This window comes from Pseudophryne corroboree, chromosome 3 (assembly GCF_028390025.1).
Source record: "Pseudophryne corroboree isolate aPseCor3 chromosome 3, aPseCor3.hap2, whole genome shotgun sequence".
NCBI classification, from domain to species: domain Eukaryota; kingdom Metazoa; phylum Chordata; class Amphibia; order Anura; family Myobatrachidae; genus Pseudophryne; species Pseudophryne corroboree.
The window spans coordinates 265363798-265381526 of record NC_086446.1 but is presented as its reverse complement, the minus strand read 5'-3'; the positions used below and the strand labels follow the sequence as shown (position 1 = coordinate 265381526).

Below are 17729 nucleotides of genomic sequence, written 5' to 3'. Positions count from 1 at the left end.
TGCCCCCACCATCTCCTCTGGCGCTGCTCTCCCCCTCTGCCCGCATTTCAATTCGACTTTTTTTTAAAGTCGAATTGAGATTGCTTTGAATAGCCCAGGTCGGATCCATTCTGACAAATGAATGTCGAAATGGATCCGATTTCAATTGAATATACCCCTTAGCCTGGACTTAAACTGGACAAAAACTGGACAAAAACAAATGGGAAAAACATCCTACAACTACATGAACACTTGGGGGTATATGCAATTGCGGTCGAATTTCAGAAAAAGTCGAATTCCGGAACGTTTTCGCCTCAAAAAATCAATTCGCCTATGCAGTACAGTACTTTTTCGCAAAAAAACGGACATTCAGAATTCGACTTTTGTCAATTCGACTTTTTTCGCATTCGACTTTTCTGCAATGGTACAGATGCTGCAATTCGCCCCAAGCATATTCAATTCAAGTTTGGAAATTCGCCTGCAGTACTTTTCGACCGCAAATTCGCCTATTTCAGTCCGCCTCAGTTGACTGGCGGGTTCTCAAAAAAAATTTTTAGAACATCATTTTTTGGGATATTTGAGGATTGCTAGTAGCATATCTATTTATATTTGAAAGGATTATCTACTTGGTTTGTCTTTTTTTGCTTCACAAGTATTATTTAATTGATTTTTTAAAGGAATATTTTTTTCTTCAATCTCCTGAGGGAATTTTACCCATGATTCCACAGTTTTACCCAGGATACACTTCTGCAAAGCCCCTCCTATCTCCTCACTCCTGGGTTTGAGACTACAGGGAGAAGGAGCCATTTTACAGTCAGCTCTGTGGAATCGTTTTTTTAGGAAAATCCCTGCGTTTTAAAACACATTCCTATTTTTGTACTGACTACAATGATGGAGCCTTTTTCTGACCAGATTGTGTTGTTCATGCTGGCTGCAAGTATGATGGAGGAAGAAAGTGCTGATGAACATCAGGATCCAGGTCAGCAAATGTCTGCATTGGGTGAGCCAGTATTGCGGGTTTCATTTCCACGTCCACGCCAGTATCGCACTAGGCGTGAACTGGAGGATCTCAGCGAGTTCGAGGTGATACAAAATTATCGCTTATCGACTCGCGACATATATTCGCTGTACGCTCTGTTGGAGGCCGACTTGGAACCTCGGGCACGGTCAAATCGTGCAATCAGCGGTTTTCAGAAACTGCTGGGGACATTACATTTTTTGGCGTCGGGCACATTCCAGCCTACACTGTCTCAAACATGCGGTTTTTCTCAGTCGACACTGTCGCGCTGTATAACCCAAGTCATTAGGGCTTTCCGCAAATTGACGATCCAGTACATCACATTTCCAGAGACGGACAGCGAATGTCGTGAGATCAAATTAGGCTTTTTCAACAAATACAAATTTCCCAATGTGCTGGGCGCGATTGACTGTACCCACGTGCAGATCAGACCGCCACGGAATTCAGAGGAATGTTTTCGGAACCGAAAACAGTTCCATTCCCTGAACGTGCAGGCGGTCTGTGATGTAAACATGAGATTTTTGAACATTTTTGTGGGATTTCCTGGATCATCTCACGACTCCTTCATCCTAAGCCAGTCATCGCTGTTTGACAAGTTCGAAACAGGAAACATGCCTGGTGGCTGGCTGTTAGGTATGTATTTTCATTTTTTTATTATTTTATTATTATTATTTTTTTTTTTTTTTACAAGTACCTAACATTTTTTTTATATTTTCTATAGGCGATGCGGGTTATCCAAACAAACCGTGGCTGTTGACCCCATTGTCTAATCCTGTTGGTAGAGCAGAAAAACGTTACCAAGAGACACACATTGCATCGAGGGGAGTAATTGAGCGTGCCTTCGGTGTACTTAAAAGCCGGTTTCGATGTTTAGACACTTCCGGCGGTGCTCTTTTGTACTCACCGTCGAAGGTTTGCGGCATGGTAAATGCATGTTGTATTTTACACAACATATGTGTCGCAAACCGTTTGCCGGTGACTCTTCGTCGTAGTGCTTTCCTACGCGGGAACCGGTCTTCTGCTCTACCGGTGGGTATGGGCGAAGGAGAGGATTCCCGGCGGACAGTGATACAAAATTTTTTTGCAGTTACCTGTGAGTATACTGACAACATTTGTATTATCGTGTAAACTGACATTGGATTTTTTTTAAAAAAACCTCTTCATTTATCTATTACAGAGTTTTACATCCTGTTGATGTGTATCCCCAGGCCGTGTTTATACAGTTTGTTCCCCCCTGTTTTATCCTGTTTGGTTACCGCAAATATTTGACCCTTTTATCCAACTCTACCATGGGCGACCTACTGGTGATGTGGACCTGACCCTCCGCCATGTAGCAGACAACCCCCTCAGGTGAGATGGATTGCCCAGAACTCCCTTTGTCCAAAATCACCCCGGCATGTCCAAAGTGCAGCACTCCGGCATTTGCAAGACTGCACATCCAAACATTCCCTCCTGATACACCAATGCTGGTCAGGGAATGTTTGGATGTGTAGTGATGCAAGTGCAGGAGGGTTGCATTTGGGCCGCTGCAACCCGCTTGTGTTGTGTGGACTGTTGTATGTACCTCTTTTTCCAGCCCCAGGGTGACACTATCACCCATATCTGGAAGCTCAAACTGTTCTCTTCCACAGGTCCTGCGATGTATCTTCCCAAGTGGCGTGGATGTGAAGAGACACGCCATTTCACCCGATGTTCCATGGGCGACCTACTGGTGATGTGGACCTGAACCTCCGCCATGTAGCAGACAACCCCCTCAGGTGAGATGGATTGCCCAGAACTCCCTTTGTCCAAAATCACCCCGGCATGTCCAAAGTGCAGCACTCCGGCACTTGCGTCACTACACATCCAAACATTCCCTGAAACACCAATGCTGGTCAGGGAATGTTTGGATGTGTAGTGACGCAAGTGCCGGAGGGTTGCATTTGGACCCACTGTTCCCCGCTTGTGTTGTGTGGACTGTATGTACCTCTTCTTTCCAGTCCCAGGGTGACACTATTACCCACATCTGGAAGCTCATACTGTTCTCTTCCACAGGTCCTGCGGTGTATCTTCCCAAGTGGCGTGGATGTGAGGAGACACGCCATTTCACCCGATGTTCCATGGGCGACCTAATGGTGATGTGGACCTGACCCTCCGCCATGTAGCAGACAACCACCTCAGGTGAGATGCATTGACCAACAAGACTCCCTTGTCCAAAATCACCCCGAAATGTCCAAAGTGCAGCACTCCGGCATTTGCAAGACTGCACATCCAAACATTCCCTCCTGATACACCAATGCTGGTCAGGGAATGTTTGGATGTGTAGTGATGCAAGTGCAGGAGGGTTGCATTTGGGCCGCTGCAACCCGCTTGTGTTGTGTGGACTGTTGTATGTACCTCTTTTTCCAGCCCCAGGGTGACACTATTACCCACATCTGGAAGCTCAAACTGTTCTCTTCCACAGGTCCTGCGATGTATCTTCCCAAGTGGCGTGGATTTGAAGAGACAGTTCCCCGGGCAATCTACTTACGTACAATTCTACTGCATTACAAATTTTAATAAAAACCACAGGAAACTTCTATTTTTAAAAGTTTATTGAAGAAAAAAATTTTTTAATAAAGTTTGAAAGTTAATTAAAACAAAAAAGTAGTTTGTTCTTCTTTACATTCTTTTCTTGTGTATATAGATATCTGTGGGGAAAAGAAAAAAAGTATATTAAAGTAAAGACGCACTAAATTCATGTTCATTTCTTTTCAATGAAAATTTGGGGAACAACACAGCCCAGCATGACCCATTGCTGGACGGTGTTGTTCTACAAAGGCATGCGGTTCAAAGTGAAAGAGTGGCGTCAGTGGTCAGCACTTTGACACGCTAACATTTGTGGAACAACACAGCCCAGCATGACCCATTGCTGGACGGTGTTGTTCTACAAAGGCATGCGGTTCAAAGTGAAAGAGTGGCGTCAGTGGTCAGCACTTTGACACGCTAACATTTGTGGAACAACACAGCCCAGCATGACCCATTGCTGGACGGTGGTGTTCTACAAAGGCATGCGGTTCAAAGTGAAAGAGTGGCGTCAGTGGTCAGCACTTTGATACGCTAACATTTGTGGAACAACACAGCCCAGCATGACCCATTGCTGGACGGTGTTGTTCTACAAAGGCATGCGGTTCAAAGTGAAAGAGTGGCGTCAGTGGTCAGCAATTTGACACGCTAACATTTGTGGAACAACACAGCCCAGCATGACCCATTGCTGAACGGTGTTGTTCTACAAAGGCATGCGGTTCAAAGTTTCTTGAATTAAACATGGTTCTACTCACCTTGGTACGCACAACACAAACTTATGCCGTCCACTTCATTTCTCCTCACCAATCCTATGAATAAGTCAAAAACACAGACTAGTGAATAGTAAATTCACACAATTAAAGCCTACTGTACATCATTACAAAAAAGGATTTTTGGAAGAAAAAGGGGGTATCAGAATAGCTCTTTGGCCCATCATACATGTAGCCGCAAGGAGCTTTCATCCGTTACCACACGCGCCCGCATACATGCCCGCGCATGTATGCCTACACAAAGCTCCTTGGTAGTACCCGGTCACGGGTGGGGAAGGCCAACAAAGAAAAAACAATAGTAAGAAAAACAACAAACTAATGGGAGGGGAAGACAGGGATACATGAAAAACATTTAAAAGAAAAGAAAATAATACGACCGGGTTTATGGTGGAAGTCTGTCCGGATCCTCTTCTTCCCCCTGATAGGGCGTGGATGTCCTGGGAGGCTGGGGAGTATGTTGACTGGACCTCGGTGCCCATGCTGCTGAAGATTGTGCGGCCGGTGGTGGAGGCATCTGGGGGGTGGGGTACATCCCTGTATATCCCTGGTACATCTGTGACTGTCTGTACTGGGATGGGACTTGAGGAAGGGTACGATGCGTCCTTGTGGCTTGCGACGGCGGATATGGTGGATCACCAGCGTGTTGTTGAGCTGGTACTGGGAGCTTTTCATAGATCATCTGCAGTGTGGTTGCGATGACCTGTTGGCTGGAAGAGGAGTGTCGATGACTCTCCGACATGTTCTTATTGCTTTCTGCCAGACATGAGGTGTTTTCCACAAGCTTGACCATGGAATCGGACAGAATGTTAAGTACGTTCATATTCTCCCTATGATCTTGAATTATGATCTGTAGTATTGTGGCCGTGCTGTCGGAAAGAGTCTTCTGCAGTTCATGCAGACTGTTGGACATTTTCTCCATTGTCCTCTCAATGTTGTCCAGTCTGCTTCCCACAACATTTGTGTATGTATCCTGGCGTGTCCCAATCTCTGATGCCAGGGTGTGAACCCTCTGAACAGTTGAGGGATTCTGCCCTTCCTGGATGTCTGCCACAACTTGGATTTGGGCAGCTGAAAAGAAAATTAGACAATATTATACACATTCATCATACATTTTTTTGAAGGCTCACAATTCAATTTACTCACGCAGGGATGTAGTAACTGGAGCCTCCTGCACTTCCACCTCGTCATCCTCTGACGACTCCTGTAGGAGATCCGGCCTGAAGTAGGAACCAATCCCCGAAGCTAGTCCGCTGCTGGTTTGTGGCACCACTGTTTGCAAAATAATTTTTTTGGGAAAGTTAATAAACTTTACACAACTGCTGCCCCCCCCCCTCCCACACACACACAAAATAAATACAAACCTTCTCCATCCTGTGATGCCGCTGCTCCAGGAGCTCCACTTGTCCTCGTTTCGGAAGACTTTTCAAGGGTCTGGCTGGATACGTCTGCACGGCTGTCCTCAAACCCAAGAAAAGTTTCGTCTGTTAACCCTGTGGACTCAAACAGATCGGGTGATGGGTCCACAAGGGTTGTCTTGAGGCTCTTCAGTCACAGTCCCAGAGCTCCTGGAGAGACGACGATCTGGTGATGACCTGCGCGCAGGAGCTGTAGTTTGGCGCCCATCTTGTGGTGTGGTCGCCGACGGTGTCTGGCGCACAGGTGATAGTCTGTGCGCTGACGTCGTCTGGTGCACAGGTGACAAACTGCGCGATGACGAACTGTGGCGCACAGGTGACGATCTGTGTGCTCGCGATGCTTGCGGCGCAGTTGATGGTCCGCGCGCTGCTGCCGATGCCTGCTGCACAGGTGACGGTCCGTGCGCTGGCGATGTCCTGTGCGCAGGTGATGTCCTCTGGGCAGGCCTGTCTGAAAAAAAAAAAAAAAGCACATTAGCACATACAAAAATTTTAAAGGGAAGTACAGCTCATGTGAATGTATTCTTACCATCAGACCTCCTTTTGGACGGCTGGTCTCCCGCCTTCCTCCGTCTTCTGGGCGGTTCTTCCTCCTGGGGAAAGCCAGCAGGACGGCTGGAGTCCACACCTCCGCGAACTCCTTCGACCATGGCAGGGTTCATGCGCCTTCTAATAACGTCCTCCCAGGGTAGCCACTTCAGATTGAGAGCCGGGCCACCTCCCGTAGCTGTCTCATGTCGGCGCTGAATCCCCATCTTCTTCTTGGTCTGTCTGCGGCAATCACTGTACTGCTTCAAGCAATTTCTGGTGCTCCGGCGGTTTCCAGATATTGCAGTGACTTGACTGGCGATGGATTCCCAGATGTTCCGCTTTACCTTAGCTGCTGTGGTCTGTGCCCTTAGTCCATACAAAATGTCGTAGGACCTGTCGACGCAATCTACTAGGGTACAGTTTTCCGCCTCAGTGTATCTGGGTCCACGCGGCTTTTTCTGTCCTGCATCTTCACCAGAGGCTTCCTCCTCCGACTGCTCCTCTGGCTGGCTTCTTGCCTTTAGGGATTAAAAAAAAAAAAATGTTTTTAATAAGATCGGTATGTACCTGTGAGTGTCAGTATCCCTGGCATTGCGCACCTATTACAGTAGGTGTGCATGGCATTGCACAAACTACAGTGGGTAAAGTTTGATGCTATTTGTGTCTGCAGGTGTGGTTAAGTACCTTTTTACTAGGCTTTTTCTTGGACTTCTCATGGGCCCTTGACGACCGCGGCTGGTCACTAGATGCCTGGTCGGTCGCATCCGCCTCCTGGGTTGGCTCCCACTCCTCATTGCTATGCAGGGATAGATCCGAGGGGGTGGGGGAAGGGGCGGATCGGGTCGGCTTGTCCCTTGACATCTCTGTTATAAAAAAAAAATACATACATGTATAAATGGCTGCCCCTCACAAAATGGCTGCCCCTCACAAAATGGCTGCCCCTCACAAAATGTTGACCAGGCTGTCGACTCAACTTGCTCCAAATCACCCCAAAATGGCAAGAAAGCATCCCAACACACTCAGGAGGTACACCACATCAAAATTAGGCGGGAAAACACATGTTTGAAAAACAATCAGCAGCACATGTCAACCAGGCTGTCGACTAAAATTGCTCCAAATCACCCCAAAATGGCCAGAAAGCATCCCAACACACTCAGGAGGTACACCACATCAAAATTAGTTGGGAAAACACATGTTTGAAAAACAATCAGCAGCACATGTCAACCAGGCTGTCGACTAAAATTGCTCCAAATCACCCCAAAATGGCCAGAAAGCATCCCAGCACACTCAGGAGGCACACCACAGCAAAATTAGGCGGGAAAACACATGTTTGAAAAACAATCAGCAGCACATGTCAACCAGGCTGTCGACTAAAATTGCTCCAAATCACCCCAAAATGGCCAGAAAGCATCCAAACACACTCAGGAGGTACACCAATGCTAATAGAAGACCCAAAAAAGTCAATTAAAGAATAAAAAAAAAACGTGAAAAACTACCCCAAAACACAAGTCTCCCCCTAAAAATGCAGCAACACAAGCAAGGGGCTATACACATACCTGCACACATGCACAAACACCCCATGTACACCTCATGGCAACCCCCACTACACAAACACATACATGCAACACCAGACACACATGTGGTACTTACCTACAAATGTAGTAAAAGCTCCTAAAATGGCTCTGCTCCGGGGTAACAGGAATCCTCCTGACTGTCCTGGAATAAAGCCTGCTGGGGTGTCCAAACGATATCCACAGCAAACAACCAAATTGCTAGCTCTGCACCTCCACACACCTCTCTGCAGGTTCACAAAATGGCTGCAGAGCACGTGCAGCAAACAAGCCCTAATAAAGGGCTGCTTTCGGCGGGAAGGCGAATTCAGTACGCCCACTACTCGCCGATTGGTCGTAATCCGCCTGCGGGAGGGGCGAATCAGTTATACATTGAATATAGTGAATTCAGGGTCCCGGCGATAGGGCTGCGGCTGGCGATAGCGGGCGAATTATACAGGGGCGGATCTAATGACGCGATTCGCCCGCTATTGCATATACCTATTGGACTGCTACACAACTATTAATGTATGTTGATTTCTAACATCCTCCAATCCTCACTGTCTGTGAACACAATACAACCAATTTCTGTAGAAACATATGAAATGCAATATTTTAAGCCTCACATTGAAATTACCTGGTATACAAATTTTGGTCTGACGGGCATAGTTAATGAAGGTACACTGGGTTTCTGTTTGCGTAAAGAAACACTGTAATGTTTAATTTTTCATAAGCTTGCTGTACTGTTAACCTGTGTACATTAACCACATCTTATATACTTGCAAATCGTGTCTGAATTACCTTGGCATTACTATTACCTGCCTTTCTGAAATTCTAGTGCGGTCTCTTATTCTGCCACCACTCCTATTTTTAAATTACTATTTCTATTCATCACACTATGCCCATGCTGACAACACTCCCCCAACACTCCTTGTCTACCTAATCCTTTATCTTGTCCTCTGGTACAACCCCTATCATTCTCTCCTAGTCTAGATATCATCCTCTCCTTTGTCTCCCATCCACTTCACTTCCTCCTCTAATCCTGTTACCCCACTGTCATTCACTTCTGCTCCATCACGGACACTCCACCCTACCACCCAGCCCTGCTCTCTCCCTGTCACCTCACCTCTCCTACAGCACTCCCTCCATGCCCCACTCCTGCAGTTTCCCTTCCTAGCACAGGGACCAGCACCACCACTACATCACTACACCCTCTATATCCCTTCCAAATTCATCTCACCTCATCACTACAGAAACCATGATAATCTCATTCACATCACCGCCTCAGACTCCCTAGCTCTCTCCTGTGTCCTCTGGAATGCCAGATCTGTCTGTAACAAACTGGTCCCAACCCATGACCATGACATCTCCAATTCCCTTCATTTCCTAGCCATCACTGAAACCTGGATTACTCCCACTGACACAGTTTCTTGTGTTGCTCTCTGCTATAGGACTCACATTCTCACCTCCTGACCCGGGGTCCACCATGGTGGTGGTGTTGGGGTCCTTTCACCCTCTAGCTACACCTACCAACTTATACCTCCAGAACTGTTTATCACATTCTCTACATTCGAGGTCCATACTATACACCTCCACCAACCTGCTAATCTTCGAGTCCCTGTCATTTACTGTCCCCATCCAAATTCCTTGACAAGTTTGCTTCCTCCTGCCATTCCCTGCATTATCCTAGGTGATTTCAACATCCCTATCGATATCCCCAGCCTCTAAACTCCTTAACCTCACCTCTTTACTTGATCTCTCTCAGTGGACCACCTCACTCTACCATATGAATGAATCACTGGATCTGGTTTTCACTCACTGTTGTGATATTTCTGATTTCTCCAACTCCCCTTTACCCCTCTCTGACCACCACCTGCTCTCTTAACTTATCTCTCTCTGGTTCCCCATCTCTACCTCCTAAGGCTGCCATCACTAAGCGTAACATTGAGGCTATTGACAGCACATCCCTACACTCCCTGTTTGAGTCACTTCTCTGTCCTATTCTCTCTCATGAGCCACTTCCCTATACAATGCATCCCTTACTTCTGCTCTGGACTCTGACACTTCACCAACCACTATTCAGCCTCGCAGATTACATCCTCAACCCTGGCACACCAAATGCACCAGATACAGTATCTGCAAAAATGCTCACGCACTGCTGAGCGCACAGTGGAGGAAATCACACACTAAGGCAGACTTCCTCCATTTCAAACTTATGCTCTCGTCCTTCAGTGCTGCCCTTTCCCTTGCTAAACAGTTATATTACATAAATCTCATCTTCCAGTCTTCCAACCAACGGCACCTGTTTGACACTGTCAACACCTTCCTCTGCCCACTCCCACCTTGTCTTCCCTCCTCACTGTCTGCTGTTGACTTTGCCACTTATATCACTTCCAAGATTGACTCCATACGTCAGGATTTCACATACCATTAGCAACCAGCCACCACCTATCCCTTACCATTCCTCCTCATCCCTCTCACCAACTCGACGTCTTTCTCCCATGTACCTGGGAGGAAGTCATGGCCCTCATCTGTTTCTCCCACCACCACCTCCCCACTTGACCCTATCCTCCCTCACCTCCTTTGCTACTGTACCTCTTTCCTTTTGCCTGTTCCTATCTTTCCCACCTTCTCAAGCTCTTCCATCAGGCACTGTCCTCGCTGCTTTCAAGCGTGCACTCCCCTATACTTAAAAAACCTACCCTGGATCCAAACAACCTCTCCAACTACCGACCCATCTCTCTTCTCCCTTTTAACGCCAAACTCCTTGAGCGTATTGTCTACAGTCGCCTTACTGCCTTTCTTTCCTCCCACTCACCGCTTGACCCTTTCCAGTCTGGCTTCCATTCTTTCAATTCCACTGAAATTGCCCTCACCAAAGTCTTCAATGCCCTCCATGCTGCCACATCTAACAGCCACTACACTCTGCTTATTCTTCTTGACCTCTCTGCTGCTTTTGACACTGTGGACCACCCTCTCCCCTCAAATCCTTCACTTCCTTGGTCTCCGTGATATTGCTCTCCTGGCTATCGTCCTTCCTCTCTGACCATTCCGTCTCCTCTCATGACACCACCTCCCCCCACTTCAAATATCTGTAGGTGTTACCCCAAGGTTCTGTTCTTGGTCCTCTCCTTTTCTCTCTTTACATCTTTAGGTGAACTCATTAACTCTCAACTTCCTATACCATCTCTATGGTGATGCTACTCAAATCTAACTTTCCTCCCCTGACCTCCGCTGGTCTCCTCACTCACATCTCCCAACTGTCTCTCTGCTGTATCAGCTCTTTCTGAAACATAACATCTAAAACTGAGCTGATCGTCTACCCACCCTCCCGCACAACCTCACCTCCCACGATTTCATTATCTATTGATAGCACTACAATCTCTTCTAGCCCCCAAGTGTGCTGTCTTGAAGTAATCCCTGACTCCTCCCTCTCCTTCAAACCATACATTTAGCACCGCTCACAAATCTACCATTTTCATCTCACTGGTCATTTCCAGACTGGGCTACTGTAATCTTCCCACTCCAATCTTCAGTGCTGCAGCCTGGCTCATCTTCCTCACCAAACGCACTACAGTATTTCCACCTCCCCTCTCCTACAAGGCCTTCACTGCCTTCCCTTCCTAAGCAGAATCCATTTCGAGCTCCTCGAACTCTCAAAGCCGTCACCAACTCTTCCATTTACATATCTGACCTTATCTCCCTCTACACTCCCACCCATCCTCAGCTCCACTAATGCTTGATGCCTCTCTTGCCTACTGATGACTTCCTCCCACCTCCAAGATTCTTCGTGTGCTGCTCCCTTTCTCTGGAATTCTTTACCTCTCCCCCTCACTCTCCACCTCTCTACAAAACTTCAAACTGCCTCTGAAGACCCACTTCTTTACCAAACAGCCTAATCTCATCCTAACCCTCTGTTCCACGCTCACTGTCTACACCATCTTTGTAACCACTCTGTCTGCCCGCCCCTCCCCTTTAGAATGTAAGCTCTCACAAACAGGGTCCTCAACCCTCATGTGCTTATTCTTTGCTTACTTAAACCGTCTTTAACTGCCCCAAATCCCATGTTTTTTTGCCACCCTGATAGCTATATCAGTAGACGACACCGACATAACTGTTTACTACCCTCTGTTGTCACTGACATAACTATGTTTATTTATCCTGTGTTGTCTTTATTACCCTGTCCCATGTTGTCTTCAACTGGAACAAAATAATAAAAAATCGGAATATAGTTAATGTACTCTGTAATTGGGCGCTGCGGACCCCTTGTGGCGCCCTATAAAGGATTATAGCTTACAATTTTCATGAATCACTGAAAAATTAATTTCAAATTCAACTAACAATATTTTTTCCAGTTCATTACATTAGAGCAGGGCTGGCCAAACCGGTCCTCGAGATCTACCAACAGTGCATGTTTTCCAGGCCTCTTGGAGATCTGTAGAATTGTCAGTTAGGAATGAATGCAGCACATCTTAATTAGTAATGACTACACCTGTGCACCAGCTAGGTAGTCTGGAAAATGTGAACTGTTGGTAGATCTCGAGGACCGGTTTGGCCAGCCCTGCATTAGAGGAAAGCATGTTCCTCTTCAGGTGCGTTTGGGGATGAGATTCTACAGAGAGCGCCTGCTCCCACTTCTGTGCAGGCACATAAACTTAAGTGTAAAGATGCTTCATATGGAAAGACACTTCAATTGTGTTAAACAGGCCATCGTTAACATTTACCTAGACCATTAGAAGTGGTCCAGGGACAGGATAGGTTTGGGTGGGCTTTAAATAGTGGAAGAAAGCCCACTGGTCACTCAGTTAAGCCCACCCAAACCTAACCTGTACCTGAGCCGTTTGTGTCACATTTGAAAAAGTGGAGTTTTTATTACAGAGGAGTATCAGACTGGGAGAATGTGTGCTGGGAGCAGGGAGGAACAGCAACTTGGAGAATGGATGCTAGGAGAGAGAGACAGTGGACTTGGAGCAACACTGTACTCACAAGAAGAAGGCTCAGTCACCCAGCTATCAAGCTACTGTACAATTCTCCCAGTTGTGTATTACAAGGGTAAACCAAAAACTGAGCATCTTAGCTATGCTGTTATTTCAGACGGTCTGAAACACATCACAGTGGCAGTCTATTCTTTTAGAATAAATTTGAAAAATCACTGAAAATGTTCTACTTCTCCAATGGGTCAGCTGCACAATTTAAGAAGGGAGCAGAGTACATGCTAGGGGTTGCTTCTAGGAGTAGGGATCTTTCAGCGGTAGTCAGGTGCCATATGTATGGTAGTCCTGGTAGCACCCTCTGGGCCATTGTTACAGCCCTTAGTGGGGCAAATATTGTGGAGATTGTATAGAGCCAGATACAAAGCTTTCCCCTCACACACACCCTATACCCACACAGCTCTACCCAGTCACAAAGATTCCTCCTACATTTCCTTCTTTACATATCTATCCCTTCCTCATAGAGACTACCCCCCACACACCACTTACCCCACTTACACAGCTCCCATCTTCTCAAACAGGTCCACACACAGACTCAGCTCTCCCCATTCCTTTCTCCCTCACACAGCTGCCCTCCCCTTAAACACACTGCTGCACCCTCACATGGACACAAGCACCCCATCCTCCACGCTTTTCTCTGATGTCCCCTCCTCTGCACAAATCTTAACTCGCCGCATGCATGCGTCACCTGCTGAGAATAAAGCATGTAGAGAAATTGGTGCCTCTATACTGGGAGCATGGTATGGATGTATCAGGAGCCACGAGCGCTGCTGTGCCCAGACCATGCTCCCTGCTGGAGGCTCCACTCTGTGCTTTTTTTCTCAACATGTGATTTCCCCCTCCCCCCCCCATTATTATCTGTATGGGGGCCCCGATGCAGCAGGTAATCTGCACTGGCCCTGACACTGGAGGAGGTGCACCTTCAGGCCTGGTGGCAATGACTCCATTGTCTCCAGTACTTCCATCACTGGACGGGGGAAGAGAAGGCGGGGACCAACCAGCTCCTCCTACCTAAGGGTGATACTTCCTGCTGCAGGCAATTCCACTATGAGTTGATGTAAGCAAGGAGATATCTACTTTCTGACAATTCTGGTCTTATGGATTAGCTGAGCTGTACATGTGAAGGTGAAACAGGAGCATGGGAGATGGATCCAGTGTGGATATCAGTGAGAGAGAGACCTACAGTATATGAGCACAGACAAGTTCTTCTGAAGCCAGGCAATAGGCAAATCATAATTACATAACAGGTAATTACAAGCACTATATGGCCCGGGACTCTCATGAATTACACAGGCTCTCTAATGGTTTAAAACTAGATAAATTGCAGGTTTGAAGTCAGCCAGCCACAGAACCTGTGTAATTCATGAGTGTTCTGGTTTAAAGGGACAGTCTAGTAAGCCTCTGGGCCCCATATCAATGGCACCCATGTATCCACTATAGCCCATACCAGTATGTAAATGAACATGGAGACATGCCTTATACAGTATTATGCCTACACCCTCTAGGCTCCAGTAACGTGCGGTGAGGTCAATGACTGGGGAGGCACTGGCTAACAAAACTGGATTTACACCATACAGCTTGGGGTGAGTAGAGGGGGTGTTCTCCCCTCTCCCCAACCACCTAACCCTCCCTGCCCCTAGCCTAACCTCCCCTTATAATGCCTAACCCCCCTCCCCACAGCCTAACCCTCCCCATGGGTGCCTAACTCCCCCTCCCTGCAACCTAACCCTAATCTATCAACTAGCCTTCTGATCTTGTTAAATTGGTGCATTGAGAACTAGGGTGACTACAGTATTCTAAGTTACTTGGCCGTATGGATGGGTTCACTACGATATGCCGGCGGTCGGGCGCCCAGCAGCCCGACCGCCAGCTTACCGACAGTGTGGCGAGCGCAAATGAGCCCCTTGCTGGCACGCTACGGGCACGGTGGCGCGCTACGTGCGCCACACTATTTTATTCTCCCTCCAGGGGGGTCGTGGACCCCCACGAGGGAGAATAAGTGTCGGTATGCCGGCTGTCGGGATACCGGCGCCGGTATACTGTGCGCCGGGATCCCGACAGCCGGCATACTGAAGACCACCCGTATGGATACAGTATGATATCTCAGCGGGGATGCTGGCAGTCAGTATTCCGATCACTGCAATCTTGACAGGGGCAAGGTAAGTATCCTAACTCCCCTCCTCTAACCGCGACCTAAACCTAACCTCCCCCGGTGGTGCCTAAACCTAATTCCCCCTCCCCACAGCCTAACCCTCCCTCACCCCTGCAGCCTATCCCTAACCATCTTCGTACTGCGCCTAAACCTAACCCTTTTGTTAATACCATTGGGATTCTGGCTGTCGGGATTCCGTTGCCGGTGTTTTGACAGCTGTCGGGATTACAGTGTTGATAATATGGCTGCTGGAATCACGACAGCCAGGATTCTGAATGTATACCAGCCTGGTATCACCCGCTTCAGGCTTTTCCTACATGACCCTATTTCTACTTAGCTCTAGGATTGAGAAATACACACACACTGTGGGCCTCATTCAGACCCGATTGCACGCTAGCAGTGTTTTGCAGTGCTGCGATCCGGTCTGAACTGAACTCTGCATTGCGCAGGCGCGTCGCTGCCCGGTGACGGGGTTCGCCGGGCAGCGACAGAACTACCAAAAAAAGCGGTTGCAAGAAGATTGACAGGAAGAAGGCATTTGTGGTTGGCAACTGACCGTTTTCTGGGAGTGGATGGAAAAACGCAGACGTATCCAGGCATTTGCAGGGCGGGTGTCTGACGTCAATTCCGGGCCTGGACAGGCTGAAGTGATCGCAGTGGCTGAGTAAGTCCTGAGCTACTCAGAAACTGCACAAATTTTTGTTGTACAGCTCAGCTGCACATGTGATCGCACACTTGCACAGCAAAAATACACTCCCCTATAGGCGGCGCCTATCTGATCGCAGTGCTGCAAAAAACTGCTAGCGACCGATCAGGTCTGAATGAGGGCCTGTGTCCCTATACAAACGCACACTGTGTCCCTATATACACACTGTGCTCCCATACATATACACACGCTGTGTCCCTTTAAACACACATACACATTGCTCCCATGCATACAGTATACACACACACACACACACACTGCCCCTTACATATACAGACTGTCATGCATACAGTATACACACACAGTGCTCCCCAAAACACACACTGTGCTCCCATACATTCAGACACACACACACACTTCTGTATATTTTCACACTGCTCCCATTCACACACATACACTATGCCGCTAAAAGAGACAGCATTATGCTAAAGCAGCTATCAGCTATTTTGTATAATGGCAGCCACTTTAGATGTATTTCAAGCTATTTTTTTTTTATAGGTTTATAAGTAATGCTGACATTTATGTGATATATGCATGAGACCCTTAGCCCTAGCAACCTGTATAAGAAATATGCACTCCAACATATTGATAATGGTCAAGGATCAGCTCAGATGCATATATGGGTTATTAATCCTACCTACCCCGTTTATTAAGTGAATTTTTGTACTTCTATACAACGAAAAGTATTATATGATGAGAAGTTAGTAGCTTGTTAAAAATAATGACCTGAAAGGGAAGAGACTCCCTATTAGCTTGTTAGGCTAAGGAATTCACACCTGCAGATTTATAATTGCTAGATAGTATTTTTTGGCAAGATGCCCAGAAAAGGACCTTCAAGCGTTTTGAAGCAAATAGAACAATTATAAATATAAAATCATCTTTATAATTGTTGTAAGCTTTGTGTTTAATAACTAAAAGTACGCATAATGCTATATAATAAGTTTTAACCCAATAAGCAGTTATGTGATTCTATCTTTCATAATTTGGTATTGATTAGAATGTTCATTGCTTTAATAAGTGAACATAGCCAGCTAGTATATGTAATTTCCTTAAATGAATTACATAGATATTTCTGTGAGAAACTATTTTGTTAAGAGCAATATGATTTCTCCAGCTGCAGTCAAAAGGACATTTAGTTAACTCCCAGGCTGAGAGAAAACTTTAATTGCATGATGAGAACATTAAATGAGTATGTTTTGGAATGTCCAGGTGACAATGAAAAGAAGGCTTTCAAGATTAATGTCCAGATGGCGATAAGGAAAAGGCCGCCTTATTAAATTAATGAGAAAGTACTGATAAGAATATACATACAGTACAGGAATGCTATAATTGGTTTCATTAAATCATTGTTTATCTTTGCACACGGTGTACTTTGATTGGCTAACACACTGCTATACCTTTATTCCTTTGTTCATTTGTGTATAAATAAAGGCTCATAGAGCAACGAGTCAGATCAGAAATGACTTGCTGAGCTTCTACATATCTCCTGTGTGTTGTCTCATTATTTCTGGTCTCCAGCCGGCTGCGAAGTACAGAACCATTGACTGATGTTTAAGGGTATTAAACAGATGACCGAAGGACGTTGATATACAGAGTCTATCTCCAACACCGCCACACACACACTGTGCTCTCATACACACTCACTGTGCCCCCATACACACTTACACATAATGTGCTCCCATATACTGTACTCACTATGTTCCCATACACACACACTGCCCCCATACACACTGAGCTCACACACACACACTCACACTGTGGCCCTATACACACACATACTGTGCTCCCATATACTCACCATGTTCACATACACACACACACTCTGCCTCCATACACACTGAGCTCACACACACTCTACCCCCATACACACTGAGCTCATACACACTGTGACCCCCATACACACACTGTGTTCCCCATACACACTGAACTCACACACATACTGTGGCCCTATACACACACATACTGTGCTCCCATATACTCACCATGTTCACATACACACACACACTATGCCTCCATACACACTGAGCTCACACACACTCTACCCCCATACACACCGAGCTCATACACACTGTG

At 46.7% G+C, this 17729-nt stretch overlaps 2 protein-coding genes across 2 annotated transcripts; one reads left to right on the top strand and one right to left on the bottom strand.

Annotated features, from left to right (window-relative positions):
- Positions 1-242: 242 nt before the first annotated feature.
- LOC135057684 (putative nuclease HARBI1) lies at positions 243-2801 on the top strand. Its single transcript, XM_063963480.1, has 3 exons — positions 243-1630; positions 1719-2090; positions 2175-2801. Coding segments are annotated over exons 1-3 (1137 nt in total). The 5' UTR covers positions 243-867; the 3' UTR covers positions 2177-2801.
- An 802-nt stretch (positions 2802-3603) lies between these two features.
- LOC135057683 (uncharacterized) lies at positions 3604-5566 on the bottom strand. The gene is made up of 3 exons (XM_063963479.1): positions 5455-5566; positions 4297-5379; positions 3604-3666 (listed from the first exon to the last, which is right to left on the bottom strand). The coding sequence occupies exon 2, from the start codon at positions 5228-5230 to the stop codon at positions 4694-4696; it is 537 nt and encodes a 178-aa protein (XP_063819549.1). The 5' UTR covers positions 5231-5379; positions 5455-5566; the 3' UTR covers positions 3604-3666; positions 4297-4693.
- Between the last annotated feature and the right edge of the window lie 12163 nt (positions 5567-17729).

Bases quoted from the DNA above. Each gene is read 5' to 3' on its own strand.
- LOC135057683 (XM_063963479.1), bottom strand. From the start codon at position 5,230: ATGGAGAAAATGTCCAACAGTCTGCATGAACTGCAGAAGACTCTTTCC.
- LOC135057684 (XM_063963480.1), top strand. From the start codon at position 868: ATGATGGAGCCTTTTTCTGACCAGATTGTGTTGTTCATGCTGGCTGCA. The intron at 1,631-1,718 runs GTATGTATTTTC...TATTTTCTATAG, and splicing joins GCCTGGTGGCTGGCTGTTAG to GCGATGCGGGTTATCCAAAC.